The following is a 15,069-nucleotide window of genomic DNA, read 5'->3' as shown; positions in this document are numbered from 1 at the left end:
AACTTTCTGCCATGGGCATTCATGCAGGTACATCATGATTTATGTGAGCAGTTCTCATTTGGGTTGGCAAACATGTTGCATGTGTCACAGTGTTCAATGTAATCATGCAGTGATTTCTTAGTTCATGGATGGCTAATAAACAACTTCTTGAGCTCGTCTGAAGCATCGTTTTGTTGCGATGTGGGCACTGTGGATCTTCTCTTTAACTAGGAAGCTCAGTGATTACTTGGGTGACTAAATCACAGTTACTGGGAATGACAGTTGACAACAAGCTCATGCACCTAGCTCCCACACATACTGAAGGTCAAGAAATAGTTTGCTAGTAATTTAAGACTACTCAAGAAATCAAGATTTCTTGCCAGAAGCATTTGCCTAGACCTCTTTTTTAAAGTGATTCTGCCCTCTTTGACCTGTGGTCATATGGGGCTGGTGCTGTAACAGCGAAATACTTCAGTCTCTGGAATGGCTTCAATGCTGAGCAGCTAGACTTATTTTTAACTTTTCTAATAACATGGAGTCAAGCAAAGTATTAAAACAAGAGTAATGGTCTAACCTGTTTTCTGACAATTTTTTATTATGATTGTATCCTTGTTCAAAGCATACATGTACCACAAACAATTACCAGATCCTGTTTCTGAACTCATTATATCGAAACGGACATTAGGGTATACAGCTGTATGTTACAAGTACCAGCTTCACTATTCATCCTGTGCTTCAACACTTGCTATATGAAAAACCTTATAGTGCACAGAGGTTGCACTGCTCTGGAACTACAGTATACTTGACAAACAAACACCACCAATTTGTTAATTTCACTTTTTTTTGGAGTCTCAAGTGGAAACTGAGATCATTGGACAATTTTAAGAATTTTACTTTTAAAGTGGCATCAGCATCCACCTGCACTTTCAGATCAGAAGATTTTATTTACACATAGCACCTACAAAGTTGAACTTCAAAGCATTGTCTTATATATCTTAGGCTTTAGACAAGACTTAGTTGTAAATTGTCTTATGTCAATTAGTACATTAGATCCTTTGACTAGTTTACCTAAATGGTAGGAATTTACCTAGTATTAAATGGTTGAAATGCTGCCGAGTTGAGGGGAAGGAAGATTGTTCAATAATTATTATGCTTGCAGTACGTAATTCAATGACGGTTTGGGCATGGAATTGAAGGGAGATTTAAATAATTATTATGATGGTACAAAATGTGGACCCCTAACTGGACCTCCTTCTGTACACCACTTGAGAGAAGAAAGGAGGTTGAAGATGACCTAAAAATAAATATTTTTTCAAGTACACCTTGGGTGGTCCCTTAGGTGACACCATGATACAAATCTATTAGGTTGCAAAAAAAAAGTCTATCCCTAGTGTATGAATGTAGGTTTCAGTTCCTGATCGATACATGAAGCTTTAGTTGTTACCGCAGACTAGAGATTGTTTGGGCGCAGTTTTCGCCATGTGCTTTTGTGAGTTTTAGTTTTCGGCCATTTTGGTTTTGTTCCCGCCATCGTGGAGGACAGCATAATAACTTCGAATCGTTCAGATACGCAGAGATTCTATGTTTATAAGATGTTTTTGCGAATTAAATGTTTGTCTGGATGAATATCAGTTATTTGCTCGGCCAAGAGTAGCTGGCCACTGCAATGAATCTCTGCAGTTTGAGCCTTTCAAGTACATTAGGAGATGTGTTCATACACAATGGACATTATCTCACTAGAGAAAAGTAAGCGCTTCTATCGCAAAGTGAATTCCAGATGTTCTTGTTGATTACTGGCCACCATATTAATTATATTGATGGACCAAATGACATCTCCATACAAAACTCTCTAAAGTTGTGTGAAATGCTTCTACAAATAACTTGGAAAGAATGTACTGCACAGACCTGAGAATTAGACAGGTGGTTAAAAGAGTTGTTTCCTACAATATTCCAAGTTCTTGGCCTTTTTCACTGAACAATTTTGAATTTTTTGTTGTTGTTGCTGACACTAAAAAAATAGAGCAGGCTCTAATCTTCTGTGTAACAAGATCATACTGTGCATCTTAATTCTTGCATTTGTGCTTAACCTCATTTTGAGTCAAAGTTTGAAGATTACATAATTATAGTTTGGAAAGAACTGTGAGATTCATTTTTTGTAATTATTGTCCACACAGCTGGAGGGTTATGTATACTATTTTTATTTTTGTTGGCTGTTTTAAGCTTCACTGGCCATAACAAGCATAAAAAATGCAAAAAGTTTTGATTATGTGTTGTAATAGCACAACTACCAAAGCAAAAGGATCATATATACTACCTAGCTATACAGGCTGTAGAGAGGTTTCTACACTTAATTATGTCTTATTCAACTAAGAAGTCTATGAAAGTAGCCCAGCTGGCCACCTGGCAAGCACTGGAGTTAATTTTGAGTGCCGTTTCATTGGGTGCCTGTGATCTGTAAGAAAAACATGGTACATGTACTAATTGAGCTATGATCGATCGTCGCATGCAGTTACGAATGCAATTTTAGCAATTTGCGTAGAGAAGCCCGAAAAATTCAGGAGTTCAATGGGGTTTGAACCCATGACCTTGCGATGCCGGTGCAGTGCTCTAACCAACTGAGCTATAGACCTCGTTCATAATGGCGGCCAAATAAAATATTCTTTTGCTCGCTACGACAAGCACATTTCAAAAGAATATTTGTTTCAAAATGAGGGCAGTAGGTCTAATTAACATAAATACAAAAGAATGTAAAGGTGGTTGCCACTTGTGAAAAGTGGTCTATAAAGTCACTGATGCTGGGAGCTGGTCATTCTTGGGTTCAAATTTTCCTGTTATGAATGAATCAAGGATCATAATTTTTTATGTGCAGTTAAATAAAATAATATGATTCATTAATTTTATATAATTATCATTGCATTCATGGTACTAACAGTATTAAACTGTTGTTGAAGTTGTTGATTCAAATTGGGCTGCTATCAATGATGCAGTTCACAAAATACCTATATTCTCCACAGAGATGCATAGTCATGTTTTAAAATAATTCCATCTTTTTTTAATGTTGGTTGACCAAGGATTGACTATTGCTTCAGTGAATTAAAATTAAGCTTTCAGCATTAGTGGAGGAATTTATTCTGTCTCTGCAGCAAAGGTGAAGCAACATTACTATAAATTAAATGTTCTTTTCACTTCTAAATGTCATTGCCCTCTGTTATTCACACAGGTAATAATACCAGCACAAGCACAAGCTGTGGTGGGACCCTGTCTATGGTTACTGGGGAAACTAAGTCATTTTACTGTTATCCTCCAATTGTTGGTCAGTATGTCTCTGTTGTGGTACCAGGAGACAACAAAATTCTGACAATTTGTGAGGTTGAAGTGTATTCCACACCGCAAACTTCAAATGGTGTCACAGGTAATTGGATTTATAAAATAATTCTTTTTTTATGCCTACCGTATATGAACAGAGTTTTTAAATTGTGAATTGAGCCACTTACAGTATATTCATTTAAGAAATAATTTGGGAAAAGCGTGTGTCAAAACAAGAATATTGTGTGTGGTAAAAGTGGCTGCAGCATTTAACTTCCTATGTCATCCAGTACTTGGTCCTTTCTTTGTTGATCCTGTGAGTTTGAGTTTCTTTATGATACCCATAACACTTGAGGAACTGACATTCAAAATTTCTCCTTTTAATAACTTTAACACCTACAATCGGCGACAAAATTGTTGACAGATTGACCATTTCTACCCCCTATGCCACATTTCTTCTATCTTTTAGCCTTCTTTGTTAGTCCAATTTGCCCCCTTCCCCCGAAACAATGTTTTAGTGTGATTCTCGGGATATTTAGGTACAATTAGGCAACATTGAATGGGGAAGGGGGGGTTCTTATCAATAATTTAGAGCATGATTCAAATTATAGTGGTATTTCACACTTGAAAAGAAATGTTTAAACACAATGTGTTAACTAATTTTGTTGCTGATTGTAGCTTCTGGGTGAAGGTTTTGTCAATAAATTGCTAGTGTAGTTTGATACTGTGGGCATGACTCTCAGGAGTAAACAGCCGATTGATCTTCTAATTTATGGATATAAACAACAGTTGCTATCTTTACTCATTCATGAAATTTTGTCTGAAATATTGTTCCATAATCGAAATGTATAATTTTATTTGAAATGTACATGTATATTTTACACTAGTGAAATGTATTTTTTCAGGTGTTTATTAACCCATTGACGCCCAGGGGTTCCCCATTGACGAGTAAAATCGTCTGGCATTCGACAGAGTAAAATATTAAGTCTGACCGGTTTGGGCCGGTTTGGACATCAAAGGGTTAATGGGGACATAGTTTTTCAGTGAGTGATTAATGGGGACATAGTTTTTCAGTGTGTGATTAACCCATTGATGCCCAGGGGTTCCCCACTGACGAGTAAAATCGTCTGGCATTAGACAGAGTAAAATATTAAGTCTGGCCGGTTTGGATGTTAAAGGGTTAAGAATTAATCGTCCAGTTAAATGCAAGGATCAATTCTCAACCTTTCATCTATAACCCGCACTTTAAATATTCATTTCTTTCATTCATCAGTCCTTTCACGGCAACACATGAGCCCAACAAATTTTCCGACCTCCCAACTGAGTGGCTTCGTAGCTCAGTTGGCATAGCATATTGCACCGGCATCTCAGAGGTCATGAGCTTGAATACCATTGATAGCTGAAGTGACAATTACTTATATTGTCCAGTTACAGTGTACATGTAAGTGCAAGGATCACTTTACTCTTTTGTCTATAACCCGCACTTCAAATATACATTTCTTACTTGTAAGTCTTCATGTTGAGCTAATTTACAGTTAAAATCACAAACATTGTCTTGTTATTGACACTTAATTTTAGTGCTCGAAAAGATGCAGTAGATAGTGTTACAGCTGTATTTATTGAGAAAAGGTGTTTATGAACTAGGAATTGGGGTAGAGATTAGAGTTTTATGAAGGCATGTTGGGAGGTAATCTTTTAAGATGTCAAATTAGTGAAGTTACTCTAGCGAAACTGGAAATAAAGATATCTAGCTCCTAGCTAGCATCTGTATTTTTCTCTTGATTTAATTTTAGCCTGTAGAGCAAACCCAGTTGGAATCTCAAATAGTGCAGTTATACGCAATCAAAGATTTTCAGCTTCCTCATCTCTGGGCAGCAGTTTCCTCCCTTCCAAGGGGCGTTTGAATGGAGCCAGTGCCTGGATTCCCAGCAGTACCAATAATAACAATGACTACCTGCAGATTGATCTGGGATCTGTGTACTTTGTTTGTGCTGTGGCCACCCAGGGAAATCCCAGTGCAGATGACTGGACAAAAACCTACAAGATAGAGACCTCTTTGGATAACGTCAATTGGCAAATGTATCAGGAAAATAACGTAGTAAAGGTACTGTTCACCTCTTGTGATGTACTATGTACTATGAGCATGTACATTTATTTTTAGTTTGTTAACAAATGTTCAAGGATTTAATTTTGATGTTGGAATTATAGTACATCTCATTCACACACCTGCTACATTTTGTACAATAGAGAAACTTAAACAGCATCACAAAAGCTTCATAAAATGCTGTAAGTTATATCTACATTTTGACTTTGGTCTTTTCAGAGCTTGTAAAACAAAATTAATCTAATTCAAGAAAAACACATGTAAGTAACCTAGGTGGACCGGAGGCAAACCGCAGATGATTATTTAGACAAGTACCGTAACAGGGTAGTTAAACCAAAGGCATAAAATTTCTATAACAACTCTAGGTAGTGGTGAGACCCAGACTTGAACTTGATATCAACAAAGTCCAGTGCCCCATGCATCATAACACCGTCAGTGCCAACACAACTCACACACGCAGCCACACTCACTTTCATCAGTCACTTGTCCAAACTACACTGTACATGCACCTCCCTAATTGACGACAATGGGAAACACATCAGCTGGTCCATAGTCTTGAAATTGTCAGAGTTGTCATAGTAAAACACAAACAAACTACAGGACGGTGAAGCTAACAACTCAGGGACATACGGTTTTTTGGGGATGTTATTTACTATTCAAGTTAATTGGTATGCCTGTGAAAGATTTAATAGGCGCCCTTGGAGAGTGCAAATTTAATCAAGACAAACTATCTCGTTATATGGGGCAAAGAAGGTGTAATTACACTGTGGGTCTAAAATGTGAAAAAGAGTTTTTATAGTGGAAGTGCACTTTGCTATCAAGCTAGTTCACAGGCACCGCACTTTTAAAAATCTGAAAGAAGGAATTCAAACTTTTTTGTTGTTGTCAGGGTCTGCACTCTACATGTACATTGATACAACATATTACTGGATCAAATCAACCTTTTGTAAAATCCTGCTTGATTTGATGCAGTACAGTTCAATTTTCATAGTACAGAACAATATAATTATATTATTGCTGTGTGGTAGTGAGAAGACATCGTTATAGGAAAGTACTTACCACAAGCTAGTCACATAGTGCTTGCTGTGAGGGGGTTGACTTTGGCTCCTTAAGATCTATGGTGTTGTGGGAAACACCAATGTATAATTTATTCAAACAAACAAAGTACTTATAGTTTGTTGTAGTTCATTAGGAATGGAGTGCTCTAAGAAAAGGTTTCACATTTCTTACCTTTCTTAGGTATTTTCGGGGAACAGTGGCCGAAACTTCATTGTTAAAAGTGATGTGTACAATCCGCTTGCTGTCAAATTCATTCGATTCTACCCTGTGGCATTCAACAATAGAAAAGCACTAAGAGTGGAAGTTTATGGATCCAGGCAAGGTATGAAAAGCAAGAAATGAAACCTTTTATGAGAGTTTTCCCTTTACCAACATGTGTTAAAGCTTTTTTTTATGGTTACTTAATGTTGTTTGATCTGTAGAAAGGAAAAATTGGCAATGAAGAGACTCACTAAATTAAGAAATTATACCGTCGTTGGATTCCTCTGATGTTCATTTTAATTTGTTGTGTTGTCTTTAAAGTATCATAATACAACCTTAATTATGAAATTATGTAAAGGATTTAATTGACTCCCCTTTTAGCGGGGAAGGGGCTTTTATTTATCACAAGGCAAAAGGTGTTTAATAGAGAGGGTGGCTCATCATGAAATGCAGCTATTCAACTTGGGTGCCTACTGAATACAAAGCATATACAGTATCAGAGAGTGGGCATTTTTGCAATCATTTACAGTGAGAATTCCTCCCTGTTTTTCTTAATTCAAGGCAGCTATGCAGGATGTACAGTGACATACACTGTACACTGAAATTTCTTCTGATCATATGAGCAGTTTAGAGTTTCTGTCAGGGATCGTGATTTCCTAGTAATTTTAGTTTTATACATGTACAGTAGTCTTTTCTTTTTTGACATAAAAACTGGTTCCTGTTTTATTTGTATGAAGCGCTATGATGCTACATGTAAATGTTATGATCAATTTAATTCGTGAGATTTAGAAGCCACTTGTTTTAAGATGTTAAATGCAAAGTATTCTAAAGCTCTCTTCAAGGAAAAGTCTTATATAATGTACCCGGCTATATGTTTTTTTTTTTTTGCAACTTCAATTTCAGGTTGCTTGTCAACAGTTGGCAATGAAAGAGGTGTAAGCCCACGCCCTTTTTCAGTTACAGCATCATCAGAACTTGATGCCACTCACACACAAGGCTACAGTCGTCTATATGCAATTAAGTCATGGTGTAGCAAAGTTGTGTCTCCACCTCAATACTTACAGTTTGATTTTGGGAAAGTCATTACAGTTAGTGGCATAGCAACACAGGGAGATAGTGAAGTGGACAAGTGGGTTAAAAGCTATGGTATCAGCTATGGATATGATGGACGGTCTTGGCTAAGTTATAATGGTGGGCAGGTAAATTTTCATGTATGTAAAAGCAAAGTCTTAGCCCCAACAAAAAGACAATAGCGGCCTTTAAATTGGAGAATGAGTATGAGTTTTCTGTTCTGAGCAAGTGCACTTTGAAAAATGTCAGCCTCCAACCCTTATGTGCATGCTCAGTACGGAAAATTCGTACTTGTAGTCGTCCTCATCCTCCAATCTGAAGATCCCTAATGTCTTAGTCTAGCTGTTAGTGGCATGTTAGTAATCATGTCATTTTTTTCACTATTCCTGGTGATCCTTCATGGAATTTTTCAGTTGATTCTTCAGTTGTTATTCCTTAGGTGGAGGATCAATGTGCATTTGACATTGGAGAACACCTACTAGTTTTGTCATTTTTGGAGATCTCTCGCGTTGTTATTTTATGATGTTGTTTTTGATGCCAGTTGATTTCAAGGCTTTCGACAGACTGGCGGACTAGCTGGCATTCGCCTTGATTTCATGTAGTAAATTGGTAGCCATAGTGATCACAGGCATCCTGTCATACCAAGGTGCTGCTTCGGATATTTTCTCCTTTCGCTGTATTTCGCCAAGGTTGATTTGTTCAAAGTATCTCCAGTCATTATGATTGATACTATCGAGATACTACGTAACAGAAGGGCATAACTAAAAGCGGGAATCCAGAAACTGGAAACCAGTAACAATTTGTGAGAACGACGACAAATTACCCAATCCTTGAACTCTCTACTATAATCCACACACTCAAGTCCAGTTGTATTTAACTCTGAGAAAATGTAAACTGGTAAGTGGATCCGACCTTGTTATTCTGGATATAAATACTTGAGAATGGTAATGGCGTCATCAAGCTAAGTTAAACGCAGAAGTATTGTAAGTTACAGGGAGTATTCTAAAAGAGGACAGGGGTGCTCATCGTAGCTTTTAGGGGTTAAAAATAGTGACATTTGATGAGTAACTATTTTTCAATTAATTGTCAACTCATCAATAAGAGTGTACATTCAGTTTCAGAGGCTTTGAGCTTCACTGCCTCACATCTTGTTAACTTCATGGTCAATTGTACTGGAATGTGATTTCCTCCACCACTTACCAGTTCCAGTAATGAAAATATTATGTTAAATGCGATAAAGATTTATATGACAATTACGCTCTCAAAAACTTTACGAGTAGAAGGTATTCGATGAAATCATCTTTATTGTCATAAAAACTTATCTGGATGGACACTAGAACTTTACATTGACCCCATGCCATCAGAGTATTCGGTTTTATTTACTGTTTTGTTTAGAATGAACTCCTTCTGTTAAAAATGATAAAAATTAATGACAATACTTTTGTAAACTTAACGCCAGAGTAGGAGGTATTCGAAGCAATCATTTTTATCACTTAGTCTATTAAAAAGTATGAAAGTGTCAAAATGGGTTGTTTTAGAACTGATACCTCTAAGGGGATGAAAAAAATTTCATGCCACGCCCACATGACAGGAACCTTGTACCTCTTTTAGGGTTTTTTTTTTTTTTAAAATTCCAACGAGCACCCCCCGTCCTTTTTATATTGGATTCCCCCCCTTAGGGGGGCTAGGACAACAGTGTTGCTTGGAGACCTTTTCCACGAGTAAATTGGGGAACAGGTGAAGGGTATAAAGGGTGAAGGGTAGAGATTTCTACCTAACCGTTGTCATGTCAGATTAAACTTCAGCATTTTAATTTCTTCAATATTCAACAACCTGACCTGCGACCTAAGAATTACCATCAGTGATATTACCTTGTTGCTTTCATTTCGTCCATATAATGTTGATCAATGAAATTGAGCACAGATTGGATAAGAATTAATAGTCAAGAGATTAAAATCCCAAGCTAATGAGAGCAAGCTACCCATGGTGACCATGCAAACAAAAGAGTTTTAACACAATAATGTATCCGATATCTTCTTTGGTAAAATAAAGGAATGAAATCTAAGAAAGAATGGAAGAAAGAAGTCAACAATACGAGGGTTCCTGAGTGGTCAGCAAACCAAGTAGTATTCCTCACCAACAAGATGTAACTTAAGTGGCAAAAACATGGCTAATCACCATGTGCATTGCAAAAGCCCATTTGCTCCACTTTAAAACAAATCTTCCAGCAAAACCATTCAAATGAATTGGATGAAAATGCTCAACGATTACCATTTCAATGGTTTTACAAGGGAACTCGCTTTTAAAAAAAAGGGGCAAACAGCAACTCAGAATTGGCGTTTCTTTGGGATGATCCAAAAAAGGATCATTGATCAAATATCACTTTGATATCATGGTGCATCAAAGGAACCAAAGAATTTTTTTCCAGAGTGGACACTTGGGTTAGGTAGAAGAAATCTCTACTCTACACTGTTCACCCTTTGTGCAAAATTATGCCACTTCTCTTTCTCTGAGGACTGTATGCGTTCTTCGTTCAAACTTTCAATAAGGAAGTGTGATAATGTACAGTACAATCCACTTGCTCTTGATTGACAGAACAGTGCTCTTGATCTCTCTCTCCCCCATTACATGAAGCATGTCAATCAAAGTTACACTCTATTCACATTCTTTATTAAAATTTCGTACAACCTGTTTTCGCGCAATGAAGTGTAGTCAGAACGTGCTTGTGAAATTTGCCTTGTGGATGTTAATATACGGATCCCACACCCTTCACCCTTTTACTTGTTACTCTTTACCCTTTACCTGTTACCCTTTACCCGTGGAAAAGGTCTCCCACAGTATTGCTTTAAACACCATTCAACTGGTGAGTTTTTGCCTTCAACACAAGCTGTGCTAAGGTTATCTGCTTGGAACGTTGGATTGGACTTGACAGCTATTGGCTTTTAAACTATGCTTATTGGAACTGACGTTATATAGGATTGACTTTGTTTATAAACCTTCTTGTAAACCCTAAGATTGACTACAGAGACCAATTATTGTAACAACCTTTTAGAAAAATAAATAAGTGGTCGAGGTTTCCTTCCCTACCTTTCTGCTTTGCTTCCAAAGTGATTGACAAATCTCAATGATCCGAGATTACAACTAGTTTTAGTGTTTAACATGATTGTAGAATTATACAGGGTTTTCTTCCATTTTTGATGGCATTTTCACTGTACTCCCTTCAATTCTCCACTTTCCATTGTTTATCAGTGTCTGCGTGGAGGCTGACGTGGCTGTCAGTTGAAGCACGTTGATATCTGGGACACCCTATTTCAGCATTACAATGTAAAGGCTTTTTCAAATACTCTCCCACCACAAATACTTTCCCACTTTCTCACGACATATGTTCTATTTGTTTGATTATTTGAGAGAGTTTGTTGTTGTTTGAATTTGGTTGAGGGTTAGGTATTTAGTGCATTTTCAACAAAAACAGCTGCTGCAATAATTTTGATAATTCTTTGATTAAAAATTACATTCTTTTCTCAATGATTTTCTAACTAATCTTAACCTAACATGGAAGTGTGGGTAAAAATGACATTAGGGAGCTTAACCAAGCGCATTTGTGAGACGCGGACAGCAACAGGAAGTGAGCTGTTTTTCTTTTTAACTTGTCTTCACACAACCACATTTACATTGTTAAGTATCTTTTCTCCATTAGCGATAATTAGTATAAAAATCTGGGAGACACCACTGTCCTAACGTGCGAAATGTTCTGTTCCGGTTGCCATCTGTGTCTCAAAAACGAGCGTGCTTAAGCTCCCTATTGGTTTTCAGCTCATAACGGGGCACCAATTGCAACATTTATGCACTTGGTGGATTGAAGTAAAATACAGCTTGCTCAGTGCCTGGGAAAACGAGTGCATGCAGGGGTTTGCTTTTCTTTCATCGAAAAAGTCGTACAATGACAAACTGGTAATTACTAAAACTCAACTGAAAACCTGTCTAAAGACACAAGTTTCCAAGTAAACAAAATTTCACTTGCAGATGACAAAAAAAATACAGGCAATTTATTGTTTCAATAAAACATAAGAAGGTCATGTTGGGCCACAAGGATACCTATTCATATGTGTCCTATTTGGTTTTGTTTTATTTTGCAGCATTTAATTGGAAACATTGACAAACTTTCAGTCGTTGTTCAGTGGTTTTCTTTACCATTCGCGGCTCAGTTCGTCAGAATTCTTCCAAAGTCCTACCACAATGAACTTTGTATGAGAGTGGACTTGTTTGGTTGCAAGGATTGTAAGTGCTGCTCATTCAGTCCTGTTTAAAAGAATAAGATAATTATTATTGAACTTAGCACTTCTTTTAATAAGTTATTGTAAAGCCACGTCCAGTGTAAACTTTTAAGGTATTCTGTACCAATCATCAAGTCCACTTGTAAATGGGCTTGGCAGTTGGTTGTCCAATTGGTACTTATGCAGTCTATTGGTTTATTAGAGGGTTGGTCAATTATTCAGTGGTCCAGTCAGTAAGTCATTTACTTTAAGCAGTGGTTACTAAGGTAAATCAATATCTTTGCAATTTCAACAGACAGTTAATGCTCATCGTTTTTGTTGTCGCAGAGTAGGATGACTGTGTTTGATCTGTTATTGGTCAAAATGTTTTGGAACTAGCAGTTTTGGCCTCGTGTTTTAGATACAGCAAGCAAAACAACAAGAAGTAAAGCCATGTATATTGTTGTTGTTTTTCAGTTCAAGTTGCATTCCTTTTTGTGCATGTTGATGATGCGACTTTGTTAGCTGCACATAGCGCAACTATCACACTGAATTGTGTCACCAAATCTAGCAAAAAACAGCCTCGTGCAATATCATATAAGTGGAGAAAAGATGGAGTCAAGTTGGATGATTCAAGTTCATCTCTGACAATAAAATACAGCAATGCTAGCGATATCAACAATAATTATCATTGTGCAAGATTGAGTTTATCAAGGCGTCAGGTTCAGTGCCATGCAATCTACCAGTGTTCTGCATCACTTGAAACGGCTGCTGATTCACCCTACATTAAAAGTCAGGGAAATTCAACTGTTACTGTCACTTTACGTAAGTAAAATTATTGTTTTGTACCAAGGATGCCCAATTGTCACCCCAGGAAGGGGCTTTAGCTTTAACATATCTTTTGTAATGTTGCATTTTCATGAAATAATTTCTTGGACCATTTTTCTCTTTTTTTGTTTTTGTTTTTTATTTTCCGTTGAGAAAAACACAGAAAAAGAACCTAAATGGCTGCTAAAGTAAATTATTATTCTTTTATTTACTGCTTAATATGATTTAGCATCAGTGGCTATGTAATCTTGTTAGGTTATTTCAATGGCAAATTTATTGAAATAATTAAGGATATCCATGCATCCAATACATTGTTCTGCCCAGGAATTGGGAAGGCCAGGGGGCATTCTGACATAATTCTAATCTAGCATAATATAAAATAAACACTTTCAAAAATCGCAAGAGTGAAATGAAAGTCTCATGCTGTCTAGCAAGCAACTGTTAACCTCCTGTCACTATAATTGTCTTCATTAGTCTTTTGAAGCCGAGTGAAGTCCTTCAGCTAGGTTGGATCGATGTTGACAGACCTTGTGTCGTTTTCCACAACTGGAATTCTTCTTCCAAATTACCAACACTCTTGTGTCTCTTTTTCAGGGTGAACAAAGAACTTAATTTACTTTGAGGAGCTTTTCGTTTCTCCTCTGGCCACCATTTTGATGGGAGAGTAGAAAACACTGACCCCTAGTCCATGGACTTCCTGACAGACTACCCCAAAAATGCTATTTCAAGTGAGTGCTTTTGGGCATATAAGCAGCCTCACAATTAGTGCTAAGCCTGAACATCCATTTTAAACAGTGTTGGTCAACAGTATTTAAGTCTAAGCACCCATTTTAATAAGGTTAGCTTTCAATACTTGTTCTGATGGCTGATTACTTCATGTAAGTGAAGTGAAACCGGTGCAACAATAATTTATTGAAAGCTAACCTTTTTAAAATGGGTAATTAGATTTAAAAACTGTTGACCAATGCTGTTTAAAATGGATGTTTAGGCTTAGCACTAATAATTGTTGTGACGCTGCTTACGACCAATAGTACTTACTTGAAATATTATTTTTGGGGCAGTCCATCGGGGTAGTCCATGGACTAGGGGTCAGTGTTTTCTACTCTACCATTTTTATGCTTACGGCCTAGCCCGTAACGCACAATGTCATCGGGGTTGTCTGAGTGAGGGAGTGAGTGAGTGAGTGTAAGATCGCGTGCATGAATCACTAAACTAATGAGGTCTTTCTTCAATTTTAACAATTGATGTCCATTTTACAATTATTATTCTGTTTGCCGCCTACTTGTTCCCTTATCCTTTCTTAATTTTCCTTATGAAAGAGGAATTTTAGAGAATTTGTGGCAAGATTTCAACAATTGCATGATAATTTGATTGGCAAACCTGTTGTGGAAGCCGGTAGGATTTGAGCAGAAAAACAGCCTTTGGAGTCAAAATGACCATAAAACCTCTCCAATGAGCTTTCATGTTGACATTCCAGTAAGATGTCTGATATTTTTTAATTTCGAAACATTTTGTAAAAACCTCATCAGTTGTCATCAAAGGCAACTTGCTCTCTGACACTTGCCGACGCGATGTGCATAATTATTTTTGTCATGTCGAGATCTCTTATGCCAAAAAATCATAATCAATTGACCATTTGTTTTGTTTTGCTGAAATTGAAAATATAAATTTCTCATAGGTAGAGGTAAACTTCTCAGGCTGGCACATTGAAAGCTGCCGAGATGCGTAAACAAACATATTTTGGTAGCTAGTTGAAGCAAGACAACATTAGAGTGGGTTTTTAGGCAAGGAAATTTTTTCGTCCTGTAAATAACTTTATACTTTGACATGTGCCAATAGACGGGATATGCATATTTTTGGCATGTCGAGATAGAGATGTTTAATTAATGCCGAAATTTTGCAGAAATTTAAAATATAAATTCCTGACAGGTAGAAGTAAATTTCATTTTAGATGAAAATTCTTTGTAGACTGAAAGTTGCTGAGATGGTAAAAGAACTTGAATTTGAAATTTGATAATCTAATTTTGGTAACTAATTAAAACCAAGACCAACTAACATCAGAAAGGTTACAAAATTACCTTTAAATAATTTTGTGGGGAAAATATTGTGATTTTCATCCAAGTCAAAACATTTTCGTGGGAAAATTGGTAGGTAAGCATTAACATCCCTCGTGCAAATGAAGCTACCTGATGCTATCAAGTGACGTGCTCATAATTTGTTTTCTCTCTTTGTACATCGCCCGTGATACAGAATTATTTGACAAATGTA

The 15,069-nt window shown here is 36.9% G+C and overlaps 1 protein-coding gene across 3 annotated transcripts in view; it reads left to right on the top strand.

Moving 5' to 3' along the window:
- The window catches only part of LOC138022880 (uncharacterized), a 65,579-nt gene that overhangs the window by 25,385 nt on the left and 25,125 nt on the right, over positions 1–15,069 (top strand). For all 3 annotated transcript variants that reach the window (XR_011126665.1, XM_068869880.1, XM_068869881.1), the window contains exons 7-12: positions 3,200–3,391; positions 5,079–5,389; positions 6,629–6,770; positions 7,553–7,848; positions 11,857–11,998; positions 12,451–12,798. Coding sequence is in view for 2 of the 3 variants with exons in the window: in XM_068869880.1 (XP_068725981.1) it covers positions 3,200–3,391; positions 5,079–5,389; positions 6,629–6,770; positions 7,553–7,848; positions 11,857–11,998; positions 12,451–12,798 (1,431 nt within the window). In the remaining variant the exon portion in view is untranslated. The remainder of the gene's footprint in view (positions 1–3,199; positions 3,392–5,078; positions 5,390–6,628; positions 6,771–7,552; positions 7,849–11,856; positions 11,999–12,450; positions 12,799–15,069) is intronic.

This window comes from Montipora capricornis, chromosome 11 (genome assembly GCF_036669925.1).
Source record: "Montipora capricornis isolate CH-2021 chromosome 11, ASM3666992v2, whole genome shotgun sequence".
Taxonomy (NCBI): Eukaryota; Metazoa; Cnidaria; class Anthozoa; order Scleractinia; family Acroporidae; genus Montipora; species Montipora capricornis.
The sequence above is the reverse complement of the archived record's forward strand: the minus strand, read 5'-3'. Positions and strand labels throughout refer to the sequence as shown.